At 35.6% G+C, this 26,962-nt stretch overlaps 6 protein-coding genes across 9 annotated transcripts in view; 5 read left to right on the top strand and 1 right to left on the bottom strand.

The window, feature by feature from the left end:
• Window positions 1-170: 170 nt before the first annotated feature.
• LOC110417022 (uncharacterized) lies at window positions 171-3,652 on the bottom strand. Its single transcript, XM_021429183.2, has one exon. It carries the CDS (start codon window positions 3,536-3,538, stop codon window positions 344-346), a length of 3,195 nt encoding a protein of 1,064 aa, XP_021284858.1. The 5' UTR covers window positions 3,539-3,652; the 3' UTR covers window positions 171-343.
• Window positions 3,653-6,012: 2,360 nt separating this feature from the next.
• On the top strand, window positions 6,013-6,823 carry LOC110417070 (Uncharacterized conserved protein UCP031279). The gene has a single exon (XM_021429260.2). The coding sequence runs from the start codon at window positions 6,179-6,181 to the stop codon at window positions 6,653-6,655; it is 477 nt and encodes a 158-aa protein (XP_021284935.1). The 5' UTR covers window positions 6,013-6,178; the 3' UTR covers window positions 6,656-6,823.
• A 152-nt stretch (window positions 6,824-6,975) lies between these two features.
• Window positions 6,976-12,181, top strand: LOC110417065 (70 kDa peptidyl-prolyl isomerase-like). The gene is made up of 13 exons (XM_021429252.2): window positions 6,976-8,083; window positions 8,207-8,293; window positions 8,380-8,637; window positions 8,767-8,847; window positions 8,944-9,024; window positions 9,130-9,324; window positions 9,767-9,856; window positions 9,947-10,122; window positions 10,501-10,623; window positions 10,717-10,863; window positions 11,275-11,402; window positions 11,493-11,613; window positions 11,784-12,181. Exons 1-13 carry the CDS (start codon window positions 7,879-7,881, stop codon window positions 11,901-11,903), a joined length of 1,812 nt encoding a protein of 603 aa, XP_021284927.1. The 5' UTR covers window positions 6,976-7,878; the 3' UTR covers window positions 11,904-12,181.
• Window positions 12,182-13,016: 835 nt separating this feature from the next.
• Window positions 13,017-18,174, top strand: LOC110417067 (serine carboxypeptidase-like 7). Of its 2 annotated transcripts, XM_021429256.2 has the most exons (14): window positions 13,018-13,335; window positions 13,420-13,565; window positions 14,424-14,503; window positions 14,630-14,752; window positions 14,856-14,958; window positions 15,032-15,069; window positions 15,954-16,055; window positions 16,157-16,243; window positions 16,423-16,590; window positions 17,018-17,089; window positions 17,172-17,290; window positions 17,393-17,506; window positions 17,623-17,668; window positions 17,796-18,174. In XM_021429256.2, the coding sequence occupies exons 1-14, from the start codon at window positions 13,196-13,198 to the stop codon at window positions 17,877-17,879; spliced, it is 1,422 nt and encodes a 473-aa protein (XP_021284931.1). In that variant the 5' UTR covers window positions 13,018-13,195; the 3' UTR covers window positions 17,880-18,174. The 2 variants fall into 2 exon arrangements, with proteins under 2 accessions (XP_089639726.1, XP_021284931.1); XM_089783600.1 differs by lacking the exon at window positions 17,623-17,668 and having other exon boundaries at window positions 13,017-13,335.
• A 1,665-nt stretch (window positions 18,175-19,839) lies between these two features.
• LOC110417069 (serine carboxypeptidase-like 1) lies at window positions 19,840-22,443 on the top strand. 2 transcript variants are annotated; one of them, XM_021429258.1, is made up of 8 exons: window positions 19,840-20,601; window positions 20,759-20,845; window positions 20,931-21,083; window positions 21,500-21,568; window positions 21,648-21,766; window positions 21,865-21,978; window positions 22,088-22,133; window positions 22,240-22,443. In XM_021429258.1, exons 1-8 carry the CDS (start codon window positions 20,572-20,574, stop codon window positions 22,318-22,320), a joined length of 699 nt encoding a protein of 232 aa, XP_021284933.1. In that variant the 5' UTR covers window positions 19,840-20,571; the 3' UTR covers window positions 22,321-22,443. The 2 variants fall into 2 exon arrangements, with proteins under 2 accessions (XP_021284933.1, XP_021284934.1); XM_021429259.1 differs by lacking the exon at window positions 20,931-21,083.
• A 1,341-nt stretch (window positions 22,444-23,784) lies between these two features.
• Window positions 23,785-26,962, top strand: part of LOC110417066 (serine carboxypeptidase-like 7) — a 3,814-nt gene continuing 636 nt past the window's right edge. The window contains exons 1-12 of one of the 2 annotated variants that reach the window (XM_021429253.1): window positions 23,785-24,147; window positions 24,247-24,392; window positions 24,720-24,796; window positions 24,902-25,024; window positions 25,150-25,252; window positions 25,382-25,419; window positions 25,719-25,820; window positions 25,964-26,050; window positions 26,172-26,330; window positions 26,529-26,600; window positions 26,685-26,803; window positions 26,899-26,962. The exon at window positions 26,899-26,962 is cut by the window's right edge and continues 50 nt beyond it. In XM_021429253.1, the coding sequence (XP_021284928.1) occupies window positions 24,008-24,147; window positions 24,247-24,392; window positions 24,720-24,796; window positions 24,902-25,024; window positions 25,150-25,252; window positions 25,382-25,419; window positions 25,719-25,820; window positions 25,964-26,050; window positions 26,172-26,330; window positions 26,529-26,600; window positions 26,685-26,803; window positions 26,899-26,962 (1,230 nt within the window). In that variant the 5' untranslated portion in view covers window positions 23,785-24,007. The remainder of the gene's footprint in view (window positions 24,148-24,246; window positions 24,393-24,719; window positions 24,797-24,901; window positions 25,025-25,149; window positions 25,253-25,381; window positions 25,420-25,718; window positions 25,821-25,963; window positions 26,051-26,171; window positions 26,331-26,528; window positions 26,601-26,684; window positions 26,804-26,898) is intronic. The other variant, XM_021429254.1, reaches the window with a different exon arrangement.

Raw genomic sequence — 26,962 nt, 5'->3', positions numbered from 1 at the left:
TTTGTTATTCATTGCAAATGTAGCATCCACAGATTAGACCTAGACTACTTCAAACAATATAATGTAAAAATTGCAATTTGAAACCCAAGTTGAGATGGTTGTTAGTATTGAACCAAGGACTTCACATATAAAAATTAGAATGCAACACATTGGCCAAACTTAGACAGAATTCTGAGTATTTACACACTTTTTATCAATTCTGCATGTACAACAAATTCCATGCAAAGGTATTGCATTGAAGCATCATCTAGTAAAACAGAAACGATTCATCGAATTTCACTTTTCTTTTAATAAAAAAGAATGGTTTACAAGCATGGTAACTGGTAAGCACCTAAAAACCAACCTAAACCTCTTCAGAACTTCTCAAGTTACTTGCATGTGCAAGAAACATTTCATAGAGTTCTTCAGCCTTTGGACGATCCGTAGGATTTTCTACAGTACAACGATGGAACACATTAATAAGGAATCTAAGTGATTTGATTTCAGATTTTGGTCTGTCCAACTCTTGAGATATTGCAAACTCATCCAGCAATAGCAATGCCTCCAGTTCATCAGTTAGTGGAGGTCGTTTGCCCATTTGAATAAAGTCATGCATTTGATCATCAGAAAAATCGAAGTATGGAATTTGCAGAGTTAATAATTCATAAATCAAGCATCCATATGACCAAATATCCACTTCCAGTCCATATAAATTAGGTTTCTGTATTGTCCTTAAAACTTCTGGGGCCATCCAACGCGGAGTTCCAACACAAACGTTAGGAGGATGTATTCCTGTATGAGCGATACAGCATTTATGCAAGAAAGAACGAAGAGGCACTGCTCTATCAAAATCACAAAGCTTGACAATAGGCGTTCCATCAGCCCTCTTCTTATCCAAATCAATCAAAATATTGTGGCTTTTAATATCCCGATGAATAATGTGTTTAGAATGTAGTGCTGCCAACGCACAAGCAACATTGTGAGCAACAGATAATGCCAAATCAAGCGGGAAATGTTTCTTGCCAGCTTTCAATAACTTCTCTATTTGGCACTTCAAAGATCCACCTTTTACATACTCCATTAAAATGGCAGACTGTATTATGCGATGCTCGGGCCTTTCAGCTGCTGAGGGAACCCACTTCGAAGATATTTGATGCCCATACAATTCTACAATGCAGGAGTGTTTCAAAGCTCCTAACATTCTTATCTCTCCTAAACAACCATACTCAAAGTTTCTAATTTCATTCATTGAAGTTACATGGACATCTACTGTACGCACCTTTGCTGCCGCCTCAACTGAACCAAATGAGCACTTAATGAGGGATGCATTTGGTGTCTTTTCAATTTTTTCACTTGTGGACAAGGAAGGAAAACAATCAGGGTCAAGATTGCATCCATTTGAGAGAAAATCTTTGGTCCGAGTCAAGGGAATGTATCGACAAAAATATTCTGGATCCATCTCTTCTCTTATGTCATCAGGATGGCATGCGTCAACCACCATGCGGACCAATAAATCACCTTTTTTGACAAATACTACATTCCAAGCATGTGGAGAGAAGTCAAGGTATCCCCTGACCAGCTCACAAGGCACTGGTGGCACCATACGATCACACAAATACTTCATGAGCAATGCTCTGTGTCTACACACACCAAACTGCATAGTTCCTATAGGAACTATAACAGAATTCAGTCTTGACTTGGTAGAACATAGTGATTTATCACAAAGATCAGCAATACTGATATCTTGTATAGTACCAAAATTCCATTCGGCAGAATCATTTACACAATCATTATTTCCAGTAGCACAGCTGCAAACAAATGGCTTCTGATAGTTTGAACCAGACACTGCTTTTCGAGTCTTTTCGATGGAAATACTTCTATCACTGCCTCCAAAACGATTCGATACAAACAATGCAAGCAATGATGCAATTTGAAGGTTATCCATTGGAGTTGGCTCCCCATTACTGCCTAAGCCATTTAATTTCTTCCAACTGGATATCAAAGCTTGAGCAGAAAGAGTAATTGCATCTAACTGTTCATCCCTCTCCCTGTCAGCAAGAATGACTTCACGTGAATCTAGTTGCAAAATACGCTCATAACTCTCAAGTGACATGAAAAGCCGGTCACGTCCCGCATCATAAAAGCCATCTGGGATCCGGTCTTTAATGCTACAAAATGAAGTATTGTTATACTTGCGTGATAATGAAAAATTACCATCATTTGGTTTCTGGTACTTGCATGGCTTGGAATTATCATCAAGATCACAACTGGACCGCCTCTTTGACATGCAACTAGTGTTGAACGATTCTGAATATGAACCTTTACCCTGGCTGGAAACAGAAATTTCATCTTGCTCATCATACTCCTTTTCGCCCTCTTTTATGGACTCATGATCCCCCCAAATGCAATTTTCTCCAGAGGCTAAAGTTTCCTCCACTGCATTTTCTCCAATAAATGAATTTTCACTCTCACCTTTATCATTCTCATCACCATTCAGATCTACAATGTACAACTCACTTTGCAGACCAGTTTCAGAGCTAAAAACTTCATCTTCATCATTCCCTTCGCTTTTCAACTTCTTGCTATTTCTTAACTTGTCTTGTTGTCTTCGCTTCCATCGCTTACCAGAACTCAAACTCTGGGATTCAAATCTACTTTTCCCAGATTGACTCAACATCTCCGATGAGGTATTGCCTTGAGGGCAGTCAATAGAAATACTCACTTCTTTCTCTCCTACACTCTCACATACACAAACAGATAAACCTTTGCCATCACTATTATTCCCTTCTAAATCACAGCTTATCCATCCGGGTATATGGATTTGGCAACAATTCATAATTTTATTGTACCCAACATTCAAATTCTTAAGCCTATGCATTGCCTCTAACTCTAGCGGCCTCAAAGAAGTTAATCTATTATTGGACAAATCCAAGTTCTCCAACTTATTCAACTTAGACAAACTCGAAGGCAGCTCCCTTAACTTATTATGAACAACTTTCAAAGTGATTAACTCATTCAAATTACTAATTTCAGCAGGCAAGTACTTCATTTTATTAAAAGAAATATCGAAAAACTCCAAATTCGTTAAGCATCCAATCTCTGAAGGAAGGTACCTGATAGAGAAGTAACACAAAGTGAGCCTAGTCAAGCCTTTGATTCCAGCGATCTCAGTCAATGCAGTTAACCTCGAAGGCCGAGGAGGGGTTCTACTGAGCTCGAGCTCCTTCAACTCGCTGAGTTCGCGAAACGAGACGCCGTTTAACCCCGGCGAAGAAATCTTCATCTGCAAGGACTCTAATTTTGCCAAATTCCCAACCTCGGATGGTAACAGATTAATCTCGTTACTGAAGAATTTCAAATATTTCAAATTCCCAAACTGGGAAACTGTCTCGGGAATCAAATTAAAATCATTATTGTACAAATAAAGCCCCTCGACAGAGGAACCGACCTTCTCTTCAGGGTTGCCGAAGAAAGAGAATTCTACGGCTTTCCCCGACAAGTCGAGCGCTTTGTCTTCTGAATCTTCAACAATGTTCTTGTCCTCGATCGAAGAAGCCATTATCGTTTAGTAAAGGCGATGGCAGCAAAAGCGTGGGAACAACGCAAAGACTTCACAGGCAGGGTATCTGGTGTGAAACGTTAAGAGTTGGGGGAGAGGGCGCGGGAGTTCTTTTATAGGCCGCCTTGAGTGATCAAATCCTATTTAGGATTCAAATTGGGCGATTAATGGGCTTCACCTTTTCTTTCTAGCCCTTCAAGTTTCAATCGGGTCTCTTTTTTATATCTTTTGACATTTGGAATCAGGATGTATTTATTTAAAGTGTGCTTAGAATATAGTTACTTAAGGTGTAATATTTATAAATTTTTTTAATTATTTAAAAATTTTAAAATTTTTTTATGTTTAATTAAATTTTTATATTTTTATTTTAAATTAAATAAATATAATTAATTAATAATAATTAATTAATATAATATTTATTATTTTATATTCATGTGATGTCAAGATAGAAGGTTAAAAAGTATCGTGCAATCATGTTATCATGTCGTTCAAAATATCACATCACAATTTATTATATTATATTAATATATGATATTAATATTATATAATATAAAATAATAAATAATATTTTAATTAATAATAATTAATTATTAATTATAAAAATTTATCTGATTTAAATAAAATTATAAAAGTTTAATTGAATGTTAAAAAAATTTTATTTAAATTTTTTTAAATAATTTAAATTTTTTAAAAATATAATAAACTTAATTAATATTTAAAATCAAAATTTTATTTTTTTATTTTTTTAAATTATTCCGTAATGTGAACGCCAATGAGACGTGAGTTTGGGTTCAATTCAAAATGCAAGAAACAATATATGCGATAATTCTTTCCTTCTATTGCTATTAGTCATACAAGTTGTTATTCAAATTGTCTTGTACATGTATGAAAAGTATGTTAGGACTTTCCTTTTCTTTTTGTTATTTTTGACAAATAATTGTCTAAGACGTTGGATGCTAGATTTTTCTTGAAATTTATTTTTTTGTCATTATTTTTATCCTTTACATTAATCAATTATTTAATAATTCAATTTTTATGAAAAATAATTAATTTTTATTTAATAAGATATAATGTTTAAAAAGAATAAATAAAAAAAATATATATATCAAAAATATATATTCGAGTATTTGATTTATTGGTTGATATATATAATTTTTTTATTTTAAATAAAAAATATGTATAAAAAATATATAATTATTTACTAACTATCACTTTTTAAAAATCAAAGGCAATCTGGATTATGAAGGCAAATTGACGGTTAAAACTGAGATTATTGTTAGCTATTGTTTTCTTACAAAGCGATCACTGACTTTTAGTTTGAATAAATCCTTGGACCACTTTGTACACCCTAGCGAATGCGCAAGGTAAGACACAAAGCGTTGAAAATCAAGCGTGACGTGAACGTTCATACTACATGTGACTTGCCTTTGTTCATTAATTTGATAACATGTGAGTTTAATGCTAATTAATTTAAACAATTATGCATTTTCCTAAATGTTTTAAGAGTCAAATATCGTCATTGTGAAGTAAAAACAAGTTCGTGAGGATAAAAAATAAAAAGGAAAAACCGTACAAAAAAGTGACCAAAACTTGTGAAAATATGAATAAATGTGCAGGCGCCAACGGAGAACGTTGTTTTGGTTTACTTCCTTGTCAAAGGCACTGTCGGTTTGGGAGACCAAACTTAAAACATCAATTATTCGGACATTTGGAACACTTTCCACTGCTTCGTGTTCTTCGTTTTTTTGTTTTTTTTATCCTGAAATTCAAGGCTTTTAGTTGAAGCTGTGATGATACTTTTCTTTACTGGGACCGGAGAGGTTGAAAAATAATGAAAGAAACAGTACCTTAAGTTGTAATAACTACAGTAGTGTAACATGACCCTCTCTTAAAACTGGCTAAGGCCTAACCATCGAATTAAGAACAACCTGATCGTGATCATTGGACGAAATTTTTAATTAGAAATACCTAGACTTTACTTTATATTTACGAGATTTTTTTATGACAATATGAGTCGAATCAAGAAAATATAAATCCATTGATATAAATTTAATTAACTCATAAACAAAATAATCCTCCTCTTAATTAGACTATAACATGTGTTATACAACTAGTTCCCATGTACGTCTGAAAATTCTAATTTCCTCAATCAAAGTCTTATCTCCTAACCTAATCCTCTTTCCAAACCTATCGTTTGCCTTCACTTTCATAAAAGTAAATAAAAAGGGGGTCCGTTAAGCAGGTGTAGCCGGTTGAAATTAGGCCAAGAGACGAGAAGGGGTTAGGAAGGGGAGTGTGGTTTTGCAATAGAAAGTCAAGCGGTCGAGGTATTTGTTCAGTCAAGTTATGGCTGCTTCTTTAATGCTATGACACACTACACATATTTGTTCTTATCTAATGGTTTTGTCTAATCCTGCGTGCTTTGGGAAAAGTCCAAACCCAACCGCAACCTTCCTTCCCAATTTGATAGTTTCTATTCAACCACCATAAATAAAGCCATTCTAATTACCTCGACAAACCAAACCTTCTCATACCTAACTCTTCTCCTCACAATTCAGTTTCAAGCTTTCTTTTTTGGTTTTTATCAAAACCCCATCTCGAATTTCTGATCACTTTCTGATAATCAAATCAGCTCGCAAGATGAGAAGCAAAGGACATAGCTCTAACAAGTTCGTGCGGTTCATTACAGTTCCCTTTAAAATGTTAGGCAAAGCTAGGGATCTGTATGTTAGGAGTTTGTCAAGTTGTGCTTCAACTGTCAGCTACGGACAAAGCTCGGGCGGCTACACAGGGCAATACTCAGGCTTGCCAAGGAGCTTTAGTGCAAGCTCAGCGGCATCATCTAATGACAATGAAGATCTTAGAGAGCTTATTAGAGCTGCATCGGTTAGGAGTTTGGGTCATAGGAATGAAATGGAGATGTTTCTGCAACAACAATTGAGGCAGATGGGATCAAAAGGGTTGCCAAAGAGTTGCAGTGTGGGGATGGGAAGAATTGATGAAGACAAGCCTTGTGAATTTGAAGAAGAAGATGATGTTGTTGTTGATAAGAAGCAAGATTTTTTGTATCCGAGAAGCAAAAGCTATGCTGTCACAAAAAGAAGTGTTTTGCTTTGATTCCTTTTGATTCTGTAATTGCATATAAGGGAAGTAAAAGAACCTCTCTTTTCTCTCTTAATTGTCTTGCTTTTTTTGTTGTTTTGAGATTTTTTTTTTTTAAATTAGAAAGGTGTTTTCAAGTATGATATTGTTAATGGAATTGCTTGCTTCTCTCTTTTGAGACAACCACCCCCAAAAGAATCAAATATGCTAGTATAATTTAACCCCCATCCATTTCCCAGAGTGGAAAAAGCAGCACATCTATCATCTTTCTAGATATATGTTCTGCAGAAGTCTAGAACAGCAATGAAGGCCAACATTGAACAACAAAACTGATCTGCCCCTTGCTAATTAATCAAATGCCAGGCATGCTATGCAGGAAATGTTTTTGTATTTCAGTTTCAGTGCATCAGCAAATTAGCTCTCTTTCGCGGTAGGAATTTCTTTTCAATTGAAATGAATCCTCACATATTTGCAATGGGGTGAAGCACATTTTAGTCCAATTTAGAAGCGGAGACTATTGGCAGTGAAGTGCCTAACTGTAGTAGAATTGGCAGTGTCTGAAGCCTTCACAGAATCCGTTGCATTGCCAAAGTTGGAGGCATTAGCCCTTAGCACATGAAAACATAAAGGGCAGAAAATCGTCAAGGCATAGGAAAAACATTGAATCAAGGCGTTTCTATCACCAGTTCCAAATTTAATACTTTTCCTTCTTTCTTCTTTTGGGTATGACTTTTCCTGCTTTCTCATTAAGGTTCTGCTGGGGTCTAGCTGGCAGATCATGAATTGGAAGCTTATCAACATTGGCTCCACGTTGGGAATGGTTTAAGTAATAATGGAAAACATAGTTAACATACACAGCGCGAATTCCACATTGCCAAACAATGTCTAGCTTGGGCCTTTGAAGTTTGAAGCACAATGGCTTGTTTCAACTATGGCTTAAAAACATCAATCTCGTCAATTGGCAATGGGCTGTTACGAAATGAAAAGTCTTAGAACCTTAAAAGCCTTCTAGATTACCAAAACACCCCCATATCCTCAAAGAAATAACAAAACATGTTCCCAAACCGACCAGCACTTCCCAAAAGTCGCATCATCGTCCCGCCACGGTACCAACTTCGACCGTCTTCTTTGTTCTGTCTGATCATTCAATTATCCCCCAACTTCATTTCACGTCCCGAGTAATTCATTACGCTACTATCACTAACAAAGGAACCAAATCTTCTTGCTACCCCAATTAGATGGGAGCAGAGAAATGGAAAGGAACCAACGTGTCAGACATTGAGGGTGAAGACGACCTCGACGAGGAGCCTGGGGAGGTAATCGAATCAGCTCCGCCTCTCGAGGTCGGCGAGGAGAGAGAGTTGGGTAGTTCTGGTATCAAGAAAAAGCTCCTCAAAAACGGTATCTCTTGGGAAACTCCTGAGTTTGGCGACGAAGTCACCGGTAATTTCATTTCATTATAGTTAAAGTTGTTCTTTTATTTATTTTAATTTTAAAAATGGTGAATTTTCTTTTTTCCTTGAGTTATTTTTGAGCTTTGAGTAAAGGGTGATCGAACCTATGCAGTTCATTATGTGGGTACCTTGCTTGACGGGACAAAGTTTTGTTCCACAAGGGATAACGATGAACCATTGACATTTAAGCTTGGTGAAGGTGAGTTTTTTGTGGTTTAATCTTGATGGAGTTGCTTAATTAACTGTTTTGTTTAGCTTCATTAATGTTTTAATGGGGTTTGGTAGGTCTGGTAGCGAAGGGTTTGGATCATGGGATTATAACTATGAAGAAGGGGGAATGCGCATTGTTCACATTGCCCCCTGATTTCGGTTATGGAGCTGAAGGTCGTGATGGTTTGCCACCTGATTCGGTTATGCAATTTGAGATGGAACTTCTTTCGTGGATTACGGTGGTGGATATAAGCAAAGATGGTGGTATTATCAAGAAAATTATGGAGAAGGGAGAGAGGAATGAATGGCCTAGTGATTTAGATGAAGTTCTCGGTACATTAAACTCTTAAATAGTGTAACTTTATTTTCTTTGTTTTTAAATTGATTAATATTGCATCAAGCCTTTACATATATAGGAGGTGAATAATGAGAGGTATTATTTTCTGGCATTTCTTTATACAGTAAAATATCAAATGGCGCTTGTCGATGGGACTATAGTTGCAAAAACTCCGGCAGAAGGAAATGAGTTTTACGTGAAAGATGGTAATTTAAGTTGAATATTGGACTTTTATGGCAGTTGGTAAGAGATATAAGACTTCTCATAAATGGAAATTTTCAACATGGTCTCTGTGTTTGCAGGCCGTCTATGTTCAGCATTGACAAAAGCAATCTTAACAATGAAAAGGGGAGAGAAGGTTACACTAATTGTTCAACCGAAGTGTATGTTGTCATATGAGCATTGGTTTACTGCAATTCAAATCTTGATTGACTTTTAATCCTAGAGACAATACTTTCAAGTTTTACAGTGTGCAGAGTTCAATGCAGATGCTTTTGGAGAGAAAGGGAGGGATGCTGCTGATGGGTTCCCAGCTGTTCCACCAAATTCAGTTTTGAACATTGAATTGGAGTTGGTCTCTTTCAAGTCTGTTGTTGATGTTACTGGTGATTCTAAGGTATTCAAAAAGATTTTGAAGGAGGGAGAGGGTGCTATTGTTGCAAATGAAGGTGCTGCCGTGACTAGTAAGTATATTCACCAATAAAGATATCATATTAGTGTTTGTTCAAATCAAATTAGGTTCAGAAGTAGTGGATATTTTTCCACTTTCCACTTAGGTCTGAAATGTGATTGATACTGGATGGTATAGGCATACATGATAATATCTGGAAAAAGTAGATGTGATACGTAAATGATAAATTGGATTATATGAAAATTTTATTTCGTTTAAGCATTGAGCTTATTTTTATGCTTGCTGGTTCTGTAAGCAAGAAAATTTTATATGAAAAAAAGTTATTGCCAACTTTTCTGTGAAATTTTTGTAAGCAAATCTACTAAAATTTGGGATAAGTGATTCTTTCATCGAGGTGATTCAATCAGAGGAGCCCATGGCAATGTGTAATTCCTATTCTCTAATTATTTCCTTCGTAGTGCTTCTTCTTTAATTACTTGACTCTGGATATGCAGTTAGCTATACAGCTAGGTTAGAAGATAATACTGTGTTTGAGAAAAAGGGAGTTGATGGAAAGCAGCCATTGGAATTTATCACAGATGAAGGTTAGTTTACCCTTATATCGCAGTTTTGCTAGATTGCCAGCAGGAAACTTTGGATCAGCTCTTAACTGGTTTTATCAATTTGACAAATAGAACAAGTGATTCCTGGTTTGGATCGAGCGGCAGCAACAATGAAGAAGGGGGAACAAGCATTGTTGACAATCAGTTCTGAGTATGGTTTTGGGAGTGTTGTGGCAGAGCGTGATCTTGCTGTAGTCCCACCATGTTCAAACCTATTCTATGAAGTTGAAATGTTAGATTTTGTTAAGGTAACCCTGTCGACTTGTTAAACATGGCAGTACCTTGAATTGCTTAGTACTTTGTTGCAGGTAGTTCCATTAGGAAATGTTCTTTAGTTCTGGTATGTTGGTCCAAATTATCCTCAAAGTTCTTGATATATCAATATATCATCCCAGCTTGTTTTGGGTTCTTACCTTATCCAGTAAAAGAAAAAAAGAAAAAAAAATCCAGACATATTATGGGTTGCTACTTTCCAAGTTTTTTGTTTATTTTAAAAACATAACCAAACATGATCTATCGGATATGAGTGCGTGGCAATGAAGCTTCTTTTATCTGTCTGGTACTGAAGTTAGAAGGTGATGTTATATAATCTACTGACACTTGCATCTGCTTAATGAATTTAATAGGAAAAAGCCCCATGGGAACTGAATAGTCAAGAGAAAATTGAGGCTTCTGGGAAAAAGAAAGAAGAAGGGAATATGCTATTTAAAAGTGGGAAGTATCAAAGAGCAGGAAAAAAGTATGATAAGGTAATCTTAAGCATAGGTTTAGTCTGATTAAAATTTGAAGCCCATATTGTATATTTCAGAACATTGTTTTCTGCTATTGTCCTGTACCATCAGGCTGTGGACTATGTCAGTGAAGATGGATCCTTTAGGGATGATGAGCAAAAGCTAGTAAAAGCACTAAGGATTTCTTGCTGGTTGAATGGTGCAGCATGTAGCCTCAAACTAAGTGACTCCCAGGGGGCAATCGAGTTATGTTCCAAGGTGAGTTGCCAAGCAACCAATACAAATCTATAGAATTGAAAAGCTGATTATTCCCCTGTTATAAATATGTCTCGGAAACTGGTCATTAGAGCATGAATTGAGGAACTTAGAAAATATTTACCTTGTCTATGTGCAACCTCTCTTTTCCACTGGAATTGGGGGATTTACCTCAGCACCTCTATTTTATATTCACCTTGGACTTTTTATTGTTTGAAGACTATGCCCATGAGGGTGTATTTCACGTTATCACTAGCTTCCTGAATGTTTGCACATGTTTAGTTCCAAATGAAATTGATGAAATCCCTGCATTCTTACAAAGGTGAAGCTTTTAAGAGCATGTAAAATTTACACAGGATGATTAGCAGCAAACGAAGTATCTTCTTTTATTTTTAAGGGTTCATTTTCCTGTAGGTACTAGATTTTGAGTTCCACAATGTGAAAGCTCTATATAGGCGGGCACAAGCCTATATGGAAACTTCAGATCTAGTTTTAGCTGAATTGGACATCAAGAAAGCTCTTGAGGCTGATCCCCAAAACAGGTAAAGGTGGAATTATATAGTCCAAATTTCCAATATGCAAGTTCATTGTATCTGCCAAATTGCCATGGCCACATCTATTACTTTTGCCAGGGAGGTGAAGTTACTTCAGAAGACACTGAGACAACTCCAAGTTGAAAGCAACAAGAGGGATGCTAAACTCTTTACAAACATGTTTGCACGTATGTCGAAAGACTCATCTGTTCCAATGAAGGTGAGTGGTGCTGCTGCTCAACCACCTTTTAATGTGTTATAGTTGGTAAATGTGCAATTCAGCTTGAGGGAAATTATTCTGAATAAATTTCCGTAACTAGTATCCCAACTAGATGTTATATGTTGTTTGCCAATGTACATTCAAATGAATTTCTTTGAACATTATGGCAGAAATTGAAGGTTGAGAAAGCAGTGCATGGGAAGAGTGAAGAGGTCCTAGCAATGGAAATGGAATGTGCTGGAGATAGTTCGGCACCTTCTGAAGATAGAATGGCTGTTGATTCGAGTTGAGAAAATGTATTTTAATAGAAGACGTAATCTAACAATCCAAGTTTGAAATAGCACTTCTTATCTTTCTAACAAAAGGTTAAGGTCATATGTTCAAATTCGTATTGCCCCCTAGGCCTTCTTCAATTGTAAGTTCGACCAGAAAAAAACACAAGGGAAAAACAAGTACAATTCTTGTAAACTGAAAGAAAGAGGGATGAAAGAAAGGATAACCCCGGTATAAAGATGTGATCTGTGTTCTCTAAAATTTCATAGGATTCATAATATTGAACTTGATGTAAGAGCTGCCACTGTGTCTCTGTCTGTATGTGTGCGTTTCTTTTTCTTTGCTTTTTTGATTGATGTATGCTCGTGTTTCTGTAGTTTGGCATGTTGCTTTTATTTTTTTGTACGCCGTTGGGAGGGTTTGTCTTCGTGAGCACCGTGGTCCCATCACTCTTCCTTTTGGCTCGATGCAAAGAAACGTAGAAAACGACAAGGTGAACAGAAACAAGTCAATCCCAACTTGTTTTCCTATTAATGCATTAATTGGTTCATAAAAGGGAAACCAAGCTTTTCCCCGTCGTCTGCGATCCTCAGTCGTTTGTCTGTTCATTGGAAAATAGGACTGTGGACCATTGATTTTTGACCATTAGGCCATTTTGGTTAGTGACGCATCTATTCGATTCTAACGTCAATGTTTAGGAGCTAGGCTCCAATGGATCGCAGCTATAACTATGTATGAAAATGGGCTTTAATTAATATTACTACTGAAAGGCAGGCTTTAGGCTTCAATCTCTCAGCCCGAATTTATAATAATGAAGGAAAAGGAAAATACAATGACTAAAAGGTTAAGAGAGAGAGAGAGAGAGAGAGAGAATCTATAGAAAAAAAAAAACCAAATTAACAATTATATATGTCTTAGACTAACAGGAAAAAAACAGTTGAGAATGTTTGTGCCATGTCCTAAAGTACGAGAGGAGTTGCTATCTCAATCATGGTAAGCATATTACCACATAGGAAGACGTACGTAGCAATAATTTCAGAATAGTGTTTTCCGGAGTGTTTCACTTCAATTTCGTCACTGTATCCATTAAGATGTCTTAGGAAAGGTGTGGTTACAAGTAAACCGTAACCACCGACTCTATTCACATAAATACAAATACAAACAAGAAGTCGTTACGGAAGCTCTCAATTCTCTATCATCACCTTGAACTTCTTTGCTGCTCTCATGGACGTTAGCCACTCGTTTGTGTCAAATGCTTATCCTACGTCCTCAACACCGGACTATATAGGATACTTACAGAGCTAAAAAAATGGCAAGTGAAATGAAGATGGCGCTGCTAGTCTTTTTATTCTTTCTTTTTCAGGTTTGCTCACGGCTTGCTTTCGCTCATTCTTCTGTCAAGTTTCTTCCTGGGTTTGAGGGGCCTCTCCCTTTTGAACTTGAAACCGGGTAACCTAATGAATTTCTGTGGTATTTTTTGTACTATGGTAGTAAAGATAGTTCTTGACATAATAAATGTCTATATTTTGTCAGGTATGTAGGTGTTGATGATTCAGAGGATGTTCAGCTCTTCTACTACTTTGTAAAGTCGGAAAGAAATCCTGAAGAGGACCCTCTTATGCTTTGGTTGACTGGTGGCCCTGGCTGCTCTGCGTTTTCCGGTCTCGTTTTTGAAATAGGTAAGACAGCCAAATTCGACAATAGCATTCAGTTTAGTTGTACTTTGCTTAAAGAAAAAGAGTGCTTTCTGAAGTTCCTCTGGGTCAGATGCCAATGGAAAATTTACCTCTTTAAAGACCTGATATCTCTGGACATGCACAACAATACGATATGCAAATTTCAGAACCCCGAGAACCAAACGGAATGATATTGATGGACCAACCCATTACAGAATTTATGTCCTTGAGCCTTTTCTAGGCAGCAAAACGAGCAAAGCATTGAGTCGAAATGGTACATGCTGTTAGTGGGTATTTTAACAGGGGATATTGGAGGGGTAGTGAGAGGGAGGAATTGTGTGGATCTTGCTGCTACGAAGTCAAAGGCAGAAGCAGCAACCACGAAATAAAGAAGCCATTCAGATATGTATCAGATATGGGGCGATTACGAACCTCCTTCACACAAGCTGTCTTATGAGGTTGCTGCACCGAGGGGTTGCTTCGGATATTCTAACTTAAGTCGTTTAAATCTTGTGGGCTGTTATGGGTAGTGTATGATCTTTGTAAGCCCGGTTTTTGATCAAGGGAATTGTTTAGAATGTTGATGATTTATGCTGCCAATCTGTTTCTGGGTCAGCAACGAACTTTTGTAATTGTTCGGGTTCTCAAAACCTATGCTAGATTTTTTATGTCATTTAAAATCTTCAGCAAGTCATGTTAAGAGTGTTGAGAATGGCGTAATGGTAAAGAAAACTAATAAAATCAACGATTTAAAAAAAAATTAACGGTTTTAATTCACAAAAAATTTACTAAAATTGCAGATATCGAATGAAAATTAATGATCAATCGTTAAATTGAAATGATCATATCATAACATTGCAGGTCCATTGAATTTCAAGGCCGACGTGGAGTACAACGGAAGCTTACCGACTTTGGTATTGAATCCATACTCATGGACAAAGGTGATTGTGCCATGTACTGAACTGGAAGCACTTGTCTCCTTTAATTTTCTTTGCTATCCCTCCGTTCCTTCTTTTAAGAGTTGTAATAAAGTTGGAGTTAATGGCGAATTTGTAATTTGCTTCCAGGTTTCCAACATCATATTCGTAGATTCACCAGTTGGCACAGGATTCTCCTATGCAAGAAACAATTTTGCTGCACAGACAGGTGACCTCAAACAAGTTAACCAGCTCCACCAATTTCTTCGTAAGGTACATCCACATTTATTAAGCAATTCAAAATTTTCTTCGGCAGCCTTTTATTAAGCAGAGAACCACTGTTATCTATCTAAACCAAATTTTTTCCAATTTGAAGTGGCTGATGGATCATCCAGACTTCATTTCATGTCCGGTCTATGTTAGTGGGGACTCGTATTCTGGCATTCCAATCCCAGTCCTTGCTCAAGAGATCTTACATGGTAAATGCTGAACTGAAAGAGAGATCTAGTGAAGTTGGAGATAGCCTTATTAATTTTTCATATAATCACGCAGGAAACGAAGAAGGTATCAGACCCACAATTAGTCTACAGGTTTGGAAGCGTATCCTTCCTGTTGTTTCTTATTGAGAATAATTAAACGCATACAGTCTCATGCTGATGCTTAAATAATTTATATTATTTTACCACGGGAGCTCATTAAAGTTTCACACAAGATTAGAGACTTTGAATGGCATTGAGGACTTGTGTTAAATAAAATTATCACTTTATAAAAAAAAATCACAATAAAGGGATTTTGACCCTGAAAAGATGTTATTTTTCGGCTCCACCAGTCCCATTTTCAAACCATCTTAAGATGGATTTGGGGATGATTAAGTCCAGACTCTTCTCAATTCTCATAGACTTATTCTGTTTTATTGCTAAAAATAAATAAATTTAATCAAGAAAGAAATATGTTCCAAATAGGAGGAAAGAATAGAAGACAGCAAATGATATTTACTCAGATTTAATAGGAGCCAAAAAATGTGAGAGAAAAAGAAAAAAATGATTGTCTTTTTATCCAAACTAATATCAATTGATCTTCTTAAATTAAGAAAAGAGAGATGTGTCAAGTGTCTTTATAATATATTAATTATATATTATTAATTTAATTAATTTTCAATATCAATCAAGATTTGAGATCTTGAAAAGTCTAACATAACCCAATTTGGGTTTTAACGCTTAGTCCAACTATTAAAAATCTATTTTTTCACTTAAAGAATTTATTTTATCTTTCAACATGAAATTGTCTCTCACATTTATTATTGTGGAAAATGTTCAACACGAACAAACTCCTTAAAATATACTTGGGTTAAAACTAATCAATGCTTCATGTCCTTGTGACTTTTCTTTAATACCGTACCATAATAAACAACATTAATTAGTGCTTCGATGAGTTGCTGATCAGTAGTCAGGTAATGGATTCTGATTGGTTTCAGGGATACGTACTCGGGAACCCTGCAACAGTGCCAAGTCTTGAAGCCAACCTCAAGATTCCATATGCTCATGGAATGGGACTAATTTCTGATGAACTTTACGAGGTGCAGTAATTTAATCTCTCAAACCCTTCTGATCCAGATTTTTCCACTCTCCAAAAGAAGGCGACAGTGTTTTAAATAAATGAGTTGTTGACCTTTTCCAGTCACTGAAGAGAAGTTGTGAGGGAGAGTACCAAATTGTTGATCCCAGTAACGAGGAGTGCGAGAAAGATATTCAATATTTCTCCAATGTATGTGGATTTCTTATTTTTTTCTTTATAAATAAAAAATTCTTTCAGTATTTATGTTGATTTTCGTTTTAATTTAAAAAGGAAAATGAATTCTAATCTTTGGGTAGGGGATTTGCATGGACCATTAAATTAAATGTTTGAATTGCGTTGATCTTTTAGTTTAATTATGTAATTTTCAGTGTATTTCAGGAATTCAAACTGCCCAAATTCTGGAGCCGACCTGCCCTTTTGCTTCCCCAAAGCCACAAGAGATTGGTGGAAAGCGTGATCTCGAAGAACAGCATGGAGAAGTACTCCTTGAAGATGAACCGCCGCCGCCACCACCGCTTCCTACATTGGGCTGTCGTGTAAATTACAAATTCTCCTAAAATGCTTACTATATATTTAAGTAATTCATTTTCATTACGCTCTCCTAAAAGTATTAATCAATTTGAAAGAAGTAACTAAAATTTCCAGCAAGCTATGATTTTGGCAATACAGAGGAAAACACTTGGCTAACTTATTCTTATGAGTTCACCAAGCTCGAAGATCAGTTAACGTTTTCGGATTGACTGACTTCCTAGAAGGGGTATAACAGCTTCGTAGCTCTTACGTGGTGGTTTAGATTTGGAATCCCGAGGACCTAGTGTAATCAAAATTCAGCACTAACCTCAGCGTCATCAACCACATAGGATGATTTTGTTGCCATGCATGAGTCCACTGACCAGGTTTCTAATGTAAATTGAACTGTTCTGCTGCACTTAATTGGCTTTGATTTTATTTCCATGCCTGCAGACTTATGCATACTTGCTCTGTCATTATTGGGCTAACGATGATAATGTCCAGAAGGCACTCCACATTAGAAAGGTGTGGGATTGGTTGTTACAAATAAAAGTCACGTTTGAAACAGCAAGACAAGTAAAGATGCAACTCTCCTGATCTTATGCAGGGAAGCATAGGACAATGGCAGCGGTGCACTTTTGGATTACCTTATACAGCCGATGTTCCAAGCAGTTTTCCGCATCATGCTAACCTCAGTGCCAGAGGGATCCGCGCTCTAATATACAGGTGAGAACTGAGATGGCTCTAATTCATGCATTCATTTTATTTTATTCTTTTTACTTGCTACAGTTTTAAGTAGCATTTGTTGTCATTTTGATTTCGATGCAGTGGCGACCATGACCTACTCGTGCCCTTCTTGGCAACTCAAGCATGGATAAGATCTCTGAACTATACAATTGTTGATGACTGGCGGCCATGGATGCTGCGAGGCCAAGTTGCAGGGTCAGTCTGCAGTTTTCTTTCTTTCTTTCTTTATGTTAATAAATTGTGATCTTTACACTTACAAGGCGATCTTAGAGAGAAGCTAACTTGGGCTTTTGGATGAGCACATCTTGTAGATACACGAGGACTTATTCTAACAGGATGACATTTGCCACTGTTAAGGCACGGAAGTTGTTCTATGCTTCTGTTTCCTTTCTTATTCCTATAAAGAAAAAAAAAATGTCAATTAGAGTAAATTTGTTGTTGTTTTCATTATCTTTCTCTCTTACAAATTTGGTTGAATTTACAGGGAGGAGGTCACACAGCTCCTGAATACAGGCCTGCAGAATGTTTGGCAATGTTTAAAAGGTGGATATCTGAGGAGCCTCTGTGATATAGGGACATGGAATAATAGCAAGAACTGCTGAAACATTATGCTACATATAATAATATCTGAAATTTGACATTGGGTTGAGTGCCAAAGAAATAACAGTGTCCTGGCCAAAACAAAAGGAAATTCTATAAAATATTTGAAACCATCATACCATGCTGTTCGCCTAATAGTAAATTGGTCTTCAAACCTTTGTTGTGGTACATGGCACTCTTGTTGAAAATCTTGTTTGTAGCAGAAGGGGAAAAGTACCACTTTCTGGAGACGCATTTCAATAATAAGTTATTTATATTTGGCATTTCAAGTAAATTTCTTTTCATTATTTGTTATTTCTATGGTATGCATAATTATTTATTGTATTAATTGATTAGTTATAATTAAAAAATTTTACTTTTTAGATTTGTTAGTTTTGTGGAAATAGTGTGTAACCTTAAAATTAAAAGTATAATTCCCCTTTCTAGTTTCGTTAATAATTAACATAAAAACTAAATGTTAATAGTGACTTCTCATATGTGATCTTAATTTAATTTTCGTTGTACTATTATTTTTTAATATTGTGGAACTTTTACATACTTTATGTCTCATTATATTAAATATAAATAATTATAACCATATTCATAAATATTTGATGAATGATGGTAAAATAACGGGATGTTGCGAATTGAAATTGCAAAGGTATTATTATTCAAATAAAATTTTAAATTATTTAAATAAATTTTTACATTTATTATATTTTATTAAATTTTTATATTTTTATTTTAAATTAAATAAATTTTTATGATTAATGATTGATTAATTATTATTAATAAAAATATTATTTTATATTTTATATTTATATGATAGTAATATGATATTAATATAAAAAATAAAATATATCATATAATTATATTATTATGTTAATTTAATATATAATGTTATTATTAATTATGATATATTAATATATTAATTAATATTATTCGACATAAAATAATAAATATCATTTTGATTAAATTAATAATTAATTATAAAATTAATTTAATTTAAAATAAAATATAAGATTTTATCTGAATTTAATAAAATAAAAGAGTTAATTTAAATTTGTTTAATAATTTTTAAATTTTTTAAAATATTATATTAATAGAAAAATATTAATAATATATATACTGACAAAAAAGAAAAAGAAATGAAATTGACGGGACAGCTTCATTTATTGTGGATCAACCACATCCCGTGGAGATATCTGCACAAGGCAGCAATAATTTCAGAATTTAATGGCTTTTGTCATTGCATTCATTAATTTAGCGCCCTTTCGACAAAATCCAGCAAGAGGTTAAAGCAATGGTTTTTTTTTTCACTATGTGCCAGAACTCATTATGCTTTGCCCTCGTTGTCTTATCTCCTCACCGAGTAATGAACCACTCGTTTATGCACTTTACGACGAACACGCTAACGTAGAACCCAAACGCATAGGTTGATCTTTAAGTAGCTCAGAGCAGAGATGTATAGAAACTGAGAGCTTTCAAATGGCGCTGCTCTTCTTTTTCTTCATTCTGTTACAGGTTTTCTGACAGTCACAGTACGCCTTCGCCGCGTCTCGTTCATTGACTAAGTTCCTTCCTGGATTTGAGGGGCCTCTCCCTTTTGAACTTGAAACCGGGTGAGTTATTTATCCAAAAAAAGAAAGAGAAAAAAAAAAGGAAAGAAAAACCGGGATGAGTCAATGAAGTTGGTGGTGGTACTACTATACCTTTTAGTTTCTTGGATTACAGGTTCATGATGTCGTGTATATGTGAATGTTGTTGTCAGGTATGTGGGTGTGGGTGAATCAGAGGATGTGCAACTCTTCTATTACTTTATACAGTCGGAGAGAAATCCTGAAGAGGACCCTCTCCTGCTTTGGTTGACTGGTGGCCCTGGCTGCTCTTCCTTTTCTGCTCTTTTTTATGAAATTGGCAATTAGGACAAGTCTAATTCTACAATAGTATTAGTTAATTAGTGATACGTTACTTAAAGAGAAGGGATGACTCTCAGAATTGTGGCGAGTTCGACGCTAATAGCTAAGTTTTCTCCGCAAGGACCTGAGATGACCAGATATTATATATATATATATATATATATATATATGACCCTGAAATCAAATCTGAATTAATCCCCAAGCTTTTCTAGGCTGCAAATTGATCTTCAATCTTATTCATCAAAAGTTTTAGCCCACACAGGGAACTTTCTTAAAACTTGATGATTAATCATCCAAATCAAACGACTTTGTAAAGTAGCTTGTGAAATGTAATAAAGTTGTGAACTTATGTTTCTCAAGTCTTCGGAATTTATGCTAGAGATGGTCGTCTTAATCAGAATCAAGCAAACTCCACAGACCCTAGTGATGCTGCAAGACTCACTAATGAAATGTGCCTCCAAACAAATGGATGGACAAAATCCTTGAAATATACTCATCTTTAGAACAAATTAAGGGTATATCAGGTCCTATGTTCTGACTTATCTAAACTATGTGCCTTAACAAACAATATATAGATATTTTAGTGTTCCTGCTTCTGCCTTTCAAAAAATAAAATTTAATAAATGAATTTTAGGGCTTCGAGATGGTTTACTACTCAGGTAAAGTATACTGATTTCTGAGTGATTTCAGGGATACATACTCGGGAACCCCATCACTGTGCCTAGTCTTGAATACAAACTTCAGATTCCATATGTTCATGGAATGGCATTAATTTCTGATGAACTCTATGAGGTAAATTGATCTCTCAAACAGTCAAACTCCCCCAGATGTCTTCGGTTTCAAACTTGGTCGTTATCTCTGAACAAAGATAAAGTGTAAAGACAAAAAATACGAAGCCAGAGAATGCTATTTTAAGTAATAAGTTAATGATCCTTTTATACTTTTCCAGTCAATAAAGAGAACTTGTGAGGGGGAGTATCACAATGTAGATCCCAGCAATGAGGAGTGTCAGAAAGATCTTCAATATTATGACAAGGTATGCAGATTTTTTTTTCTTTGTTGTTGTTCTGGCTCTCATTAATTATTTCTTTTGTTGCTTACCTCAATTATGCAACTCTCAGTGTGTTTCAAGAATTCAAATTGCACAAATTCTGGAACCAAGATGCGCTGAGGCTTCCCCCATGCCACTAGAAATGTTAGCTAGAAGGCGGTATCTTGATGAACACCATCAAGAACTCCTAGATCCTTTTCCACCTCCTACAGTTGGCTGTCGAGTAATGTGGCATACTCCTCAAATGCTCTCATCATATATGTAATTCATCATAGGACTAAAATTTTAAATGATATTATAAAGATTAAATAGTATGAATTTCCAAGCAAGCAAGAAAGACGATAAGTTAAAGTGCGTTAGAGTCATTCCAGCTTGTTAGAGACTAAAACCTATTCTTATGATCTCACCAAAGAGTTCAATTTTTCTGAATGAATACATAATTTTCTAGTAGCGTACCAGAACTTCAGGTTTCAGATTTCAAATACTGAGAGCCCCAGTATTCTTGTGATCATATTTCAACACTACCCTTGAGCCGTCAACCACAGGATGAATTTGTTATTCCATGAGCCCAAGTGGCTCGTGACCAGTTTTTGTAATGTGAACTTAAATTCTCCTGCATATTGATCTATGTCTTTGCAGACTTATTCATATTTGCTCTCTCAGTATTGGGTTAACGATGATGTCCAAAAAGCTCTGCACGTTAGAAAGGTATGAAATTGGTTGTTAAAAATTAAACTGGTAAGGCAAACGGCAGGACAAGCAAAGAATCAACTCTTCTTTTGTGCAGGGAAGCATAGGACGATGGCAGAGGTGCAACTATTCTATACCTTATACAAGAGAGGTTCAAAGCAGTTTTCAGTATCACGTAAACCTCAGTGCCAAAGCCTACCGTTCTTTAGTATACAGGTTAGGTGGCTATTTTATGCATTTTACTTGATTTAAAATCAGTGATGATATGCAGTTATGCGTTTTTTTATTCTTTTATCAAATTGACTTCGATGCAGTGGCGATCATGATATGATCGTGCCTTTCTTGGCAACTCAAGCTTGGATAAGAGCTTTGAACTATCCCATTGTTGATGATTGGCGGCCATGGATGCTACAAGGCCAAGTTGCAGGGTTAGTGATGATTCAGAGTTTTCATTTTAACCTTTTGCCTTTGTATCTTGTGATTTTACTCTTAGAAGGGAGCTTAGCGAGAAGCTAAGTTCGGACTTGCATTTTGTAGATACACGAGGACTTATTCGAATCGGATGACGTTTGCCACAATTAAGGCAAGGAAGTTCTTCTCTTTAGGTTTCCTTTCTCACCTTATAAAGAAAAAAAAATCAATTACTTTTAAATAAAATTTCCCCTTTACTATATTCTGTTAATATGTAGGGAGGAGGGCATACAGCTGAGTACACCCCGAAAGAATGTTTTTCTCTGTTTAAAAGGTGGATAAATGGAGAGCCTTTATGACTTCAAAGTTGTGAAGTAAAACGTGGTTCAGCTTTGATGGATAGGAACTCCAATGGTGGCAAGAACTGCCCAAATATTGTTCTATATAGCATATTCCCCTGTTTCAGTGAAAGCCCCCAGTTAATCAAGCCCCTTACCTTTTAAAGTTTTGTACAACATGACGTGGCACCTTCTTGCTCAGACAGGTGAATAATAGCTTCTTTTTTTATTCTTCTTTCTCATCTTCAAGTCCTCATTGTGACATGCCTAAGTGGGACAATGGTCCCCTCATCGTTTGTATTGCATGCATTTGCAAGTGATAAGTAGCTGAAAAGCGCAAAAGGCAACGACTACCGAACACTTTTAATGCATAATTTCAACACTTATAAAAGTCAGGATTCGGACCGTTTAAATTAACCATTTTTAATTTGTTTTGGGATAATAGAAATATAGAATATTATTATTTCAATATCCAAAGAAGCAGTTTTCAATTCAACTATGAGTTGTTTTGTGGTTCCATTTTGTCCCGTTCTTTCCATTTTCTCTTCTCACAATTTTCTCCTCTCCTACCCAGCATCGTGGGACATAAACATTGCCTATAATTTATAGAACTTTAAAGGATAGCGTGGATCATGCGAGTCTAATATCCAAGAGTATGTTTTAAACGAATAGAGTTATAAGTTTTATATCGAAAAAAAAAACCTTCTAATAAACAATCATAAAAGATATCTTGATTTGAAAGAAAAATATCACAAATTTCATGTTGAGATATTAGACATATAAGAGTTCATATGGTTTTCAATATGATATGCGAGACATTTGAAACAAACTCGTGGAAAGAATGGATCACAATAGACAATATCTTATGTGGATTGCGATCTTGTGTGTCACAAGTTAACTTTGTATCATATTATGATAGTGTAGAATTGTTTAAGAGATTTAAGTTTTTTTACACTTATAAGGAAAATATCTTTATTTCAAACAATATAATATCTCATGATGACATTTTCATAAAAACTTATTAAGTCTTTAGAAGGAGAAATTTTTTAGAAAATGAATGTTTTCATTTCAAGCGTTGTAATGATTATTAATAGAATTTTTACAAAATTTCGTAAATTCTTTATAAGGAGTAAGTAGTTGACGAATTATTTGGTTACTGACAAAGGTATGTTTATAGCGAATCATCTAAGACTGCCTTTATGATCTAACGATAACATGTCTTGATTCTTTCATAATTAATTTTATATTAATAAAATATTTTTTATAATTTAATAATTATATATATGTCGTTCAATATATTTTTTGATTTTAATATGAATTTTTTTAATTTGATTTGTTATTATTATTAATGTTTGACTAGATATAATTGAATATTAATTAATTTACGTGAAAATGTCTATTCAAGTATCACACTAACTATCGCATACTTAAGTGAAACCTAATTTGTGATAGTGTACATTAAATTTGAAAGAGGATAGCTTTCAAAATAAAAATTTGAAAGAGGACAGCTTCGATAATGTCAGAATTTACTATGCTTGTGCAGCACACTTAGCAGTCAAAGCTATTTTCAGTACGTAGTCCACCTTTTCATCAAAATCATTGAAGTTCACCCTCGACAAAATCTAGCGGAGGCTAGTTCGCCGGTGGTTTTACTCACAAATCGTTACCAAACTCAAACTGTCTCCATTCTCCTCTTGATAGCTTGTGGATGGCAAGATCAGATAAAATTGCAGTTGTTCTCTTTCTCTTCTTTCTTTTTAAGGTTTGCTGGCTGCTCCCTACGTCTCATTCATCGGTTAAGTTTCTTCCTGGATTCGAAGGGCCTCTGCCTTTTGAACTTGAAACTGGGTGAGTCCATAAAGTAGTTGGTGGTAATATACTATACTTTGTATTTTCCTTCTTGGTTTTGCAGATTCTTGATGTTATATACGTGTATGTTATTGTCAGGTATGTGGGTGTGGGTGAATCAGATGATGTCCAGCTCTTCTACTACTTTATAAAGTCGGAGAGGAATCCTGGGGAGGACCCTCTCTTGCTTTGGCTAACTGGTGGCCCTGGCTGCTCTGGCCTTTCAGGCCTTGTTTATGAAATTGGTAAGACAGGCCAAAGTCCCCAGCAGTATTCAATTAAGTAGTATACTTTTGCTTAAAAGGGAATGGGAGACTTGTTTCTGGTGATATGCCAATAAGAAGTTTATTTCTAGTTTGGCCCTCACATGACTAGAAAAACATGATATATACATTTTGGTTCCCTAAGATCTTTTTAATTCAAATTTGTGGTTTTTAAAATCGATGTCCTTAAAGCTGCCTTGAATTGTATTTGCCAACAGAAACCTTTCATAAAATTGTCTGCAAATGATAATCAATCTTCAAAATCAAAATCAACCACTTAGATCCAAGGCATTTATCTTAACATTGCAGGTCCACTGAATTTCAATGTTGTGGAATGCAATGGAAGCTTGCCTACATTGGTATTGAATCCATACTCATGGACAAAGGTGATAATGCCATTACAGAAGTAGAACAAATCAGAAGATATTTCTTTTTTCTTCTGTTTCTTCTTAATTTTATAACTAAGTTGGACATTAGTCATTTATTTTCAGATCTCCAGCATCATCTTTGTAGATTCACCCGTTGGCACCGGATTCTCCTATGCAACAAACCAGCATGCAGCTCAGTCAAGTGACTTCAAACAAGTTCACCATCTCCACCAATTTCTCCGGAAGGTTGAGCACACCTTTTTTAAGCAAAAGTCCAAGTTCAAAATGTTTTTTTTTGGGATGCATTTAATTGAGTTGATTGTTGCTGTTTTTCCATTGAAGCAATTTACTAGTATTTTGTTTTTATGTAGTGGCTGATGGATCATCCCGAATTCCTCTCAAGTCCAGTCTACATTGGTGGGGACTCATATTCAGGCATTACTCTCCCTGTGCTCGTTCAAGAAATCATATACGGTAAAGGATAGTTCCATATAAGAAGGGAAATCTTGTGCAAATAGATAACCACTTAGCACAAGGTCCTTATCTAATGTAGCAATTTATTTAGACAACAAAGTTGTAATTATAAATTTCATAACCCTGTAGGAAATGAAGAAGGTATCAAGCCACTAATCAATCTTCAGGTTCGTAATTGCATTTCTTTTTCTTTTGATTTTGAGAAGGAAAACCGATGCCTAGGAATTAGAATAGATTTCAATGACCAAAAAATTGGAGGAAAGGTGAGTTTATGAAGTTGCTTGTAAATGGTTATACCACCTTAAGTGTAGCTAGAAAGTAGAAATGCACAGTTCAGGTTATTCAAAATAAAGCAAGGAAACATCCAAATATAACTGAATAATGAGCTTTAACCAAAGACATAAACATTTTTAGCGCATGCTTCCAGTGGGTTGCTAATGAGCTAGTGGATCCTGAGTGCTTTCAGGGATACATACTCGGGAACCCCAAAACAGTGCCAACTCTTGAAGCCAACTCCAATATCCCGTTTGCCCATGGAATGGCACTGATCTCTGATGAACTCTATGATGTAATTTATTTGTCTTCCTTTAAATCTCTTCTCCAAGTTTCTCCAGTTTCCACATTTAGTAACTGGGCAAAACTACCTAGTCACCAGAAAGAAAAAGCTTTGAAAAGTTTTTCTATTAAGCAATCGGTCGACTTTGTTTCCAGTCACTGAAGAGAAGTTGTCGTGGAGAATATCAAAACATCAATCCCAGTAACGTGGAGTGTCAGAAAGATCTTCAGTGTTACACCAAGGCATGCTGTTCTCTCTCAGGTTCCTTTTCTTTTTAATTTAAAATATTATTTTTTTCATTACTGTTATTAGTCTGAGTCATTTTCTTTTTGTTGATCCTTGTATTGCAAAACGCAATTTCAGTCTATTTCAGGAATTGAAAAAGCGCATATTCTGGAACCATTATTCAGTTTTGAATCCCCAAAGCCACAAGAAATGTATGCTAGAAGACGGTATCTGGATGAACACCAGAAAGAGCTCCTTGATCCTGAACCGCCAATACTTCCTAAAATTGGCTGTCGGGTAATTCCATATTCTCCCCTCCGAAGGGTAAATTCTGTAATTTATCATGATGCCAAAACAAAATCATGGTAAATATATCATAAAAATTGAACTAACAGCAATCTGTAAGATGAATTGGTACTTTGAATTGACCATTTCCTGTAACGAATGAAAATCCTATCGAAACACCTGAACTCTGACTTATATTCCTTGGGACAGACTTATTCCTATTTGCTCTCTTCTTATTGGGCTAATGATGGCAATGTCCAGAAAGCGATCCACATAAGAAAGGTATAAAATATAAGTAGTCGTTTAAAATTAAACTGGCATGAAAACCGCAAAAGAACTGAAGAAGCAACATTTGTCTTTCTGCAGGGAAGTATAGGGCAATGGAAGCGGTGTGATTTTGGATTGCCTTACACAGCTGATCTTCTGAGCAGTTTTCTGTATCACGTAAACCTCAGTACCAGAGGTTACCGTGCTTTAGTTTACAGGTGAGATAACTCTATCTTCTGCAGTTACTCAATTTAAAACCTATCATGATGCGTATTTAAAGCATGCTTTCGTTTTTATTTGGGCTTGGATGCAGCGGTGACCATGACATGCTGGTGCCTTTCTTGGGAACTGAAGCATGGATAAAATCTCTCAACTAT

This window comes from Theobroma umbraticum, unplaced genomic scaffold (assembly GCF_002168275.2).
Source record: "Theobroma umbraticum cultivar Fairchild unplaced genomic scaffold, ASM216827v3 scaffold_51.0, whole genome shotgun sequence".
In the NCBI taxonomy this organism is placed as follows: domain Eukaryota; kingdom Viridiplantae; phylum Streptophyta; class Magnoliopsida; order Malvales; family Malvaceae; genus Theobroma; species Theobroma umbraticum.
This window is presented reverse-complemented; position numbering and strand designations above follow the sequence as displayed.

Bases quoted from the DNA above. Each gene is read 5' to 3' on its own strand.
- LOC110417022 (XM_021429183.2), bottom strand. From the start codon at position 3,538: ATGGCTTCTTCGATCGAGGACAAGAACATTGTTGAAGATTCAGAAGAC.
- LOC110417067 (XM_021429256.2), top strand. From the start codon at position 13,196: ATGGCAAGTGAAATGAAGATGGCGCTGCTAGTCTTTTTATTCTTTCTT. The intron at 14,504-14,629 runs GTGATTGTGCCA...ATTTGCTTCCAG, and splicing joins ATCCATACTCATGGACAAAG to GTTTCCAACATCATATTCGT. The intron at 14,959-15,031 runs GTAAATGCTGAA...ATAATCACGCAG, and splicing joins TGCTCAAGAGATCTTACATG to GAAACGAAGAAGGTATCAGA.
- LOC110417069 (XM_021429258.1), top strand. From the start codon at position 20,572: ATGGCATTAATTTCTGATGAACTCTATGAG. The intron at 20,846-20,930 runs GTATGCAGATTT...TGCAACTCTCAG, and splicing joins ATCTTCAATATTATGACAAG to TGTGTTTCAAGAATTCAAAT. The intron at 21,569-21,647 runs GTATGAAATTGG...TCTTTTGTGCAG, and splicing joins AAGCTCTGCACGTTAGAAAG to GGAAGCATAGGACGATGGCA.
- LOC110417065 (XM_021429252.2), top strand. From the start codon at position 7,879: ATGGGAGCAGAGAAATGGAAAGGAACCAACGTGTCAGACATTGAGGGT. The intron at 8,294-8,379 runs GTGAGTTTTTTG...GGGGTTTGGTAG, and splicing joins GACATTTAAGCTTGGTGAAG to GTCTGGTAGCGAAGGGTTTG. The intron at 8,638-8,766 runs GTACATTAAACT...TTCTTTATACAG, and splicing joins TGATTTAGATGAAGTTCTCG to TAAAATATCAAATGGCGCTT.
- LOC110417070 (XM_021429260.2), top strand. From the start codon at position 6,179: ATGAGAAGCAAAGGACATAGCTCTAACAAGTTCGTGCGGTTCATTACA.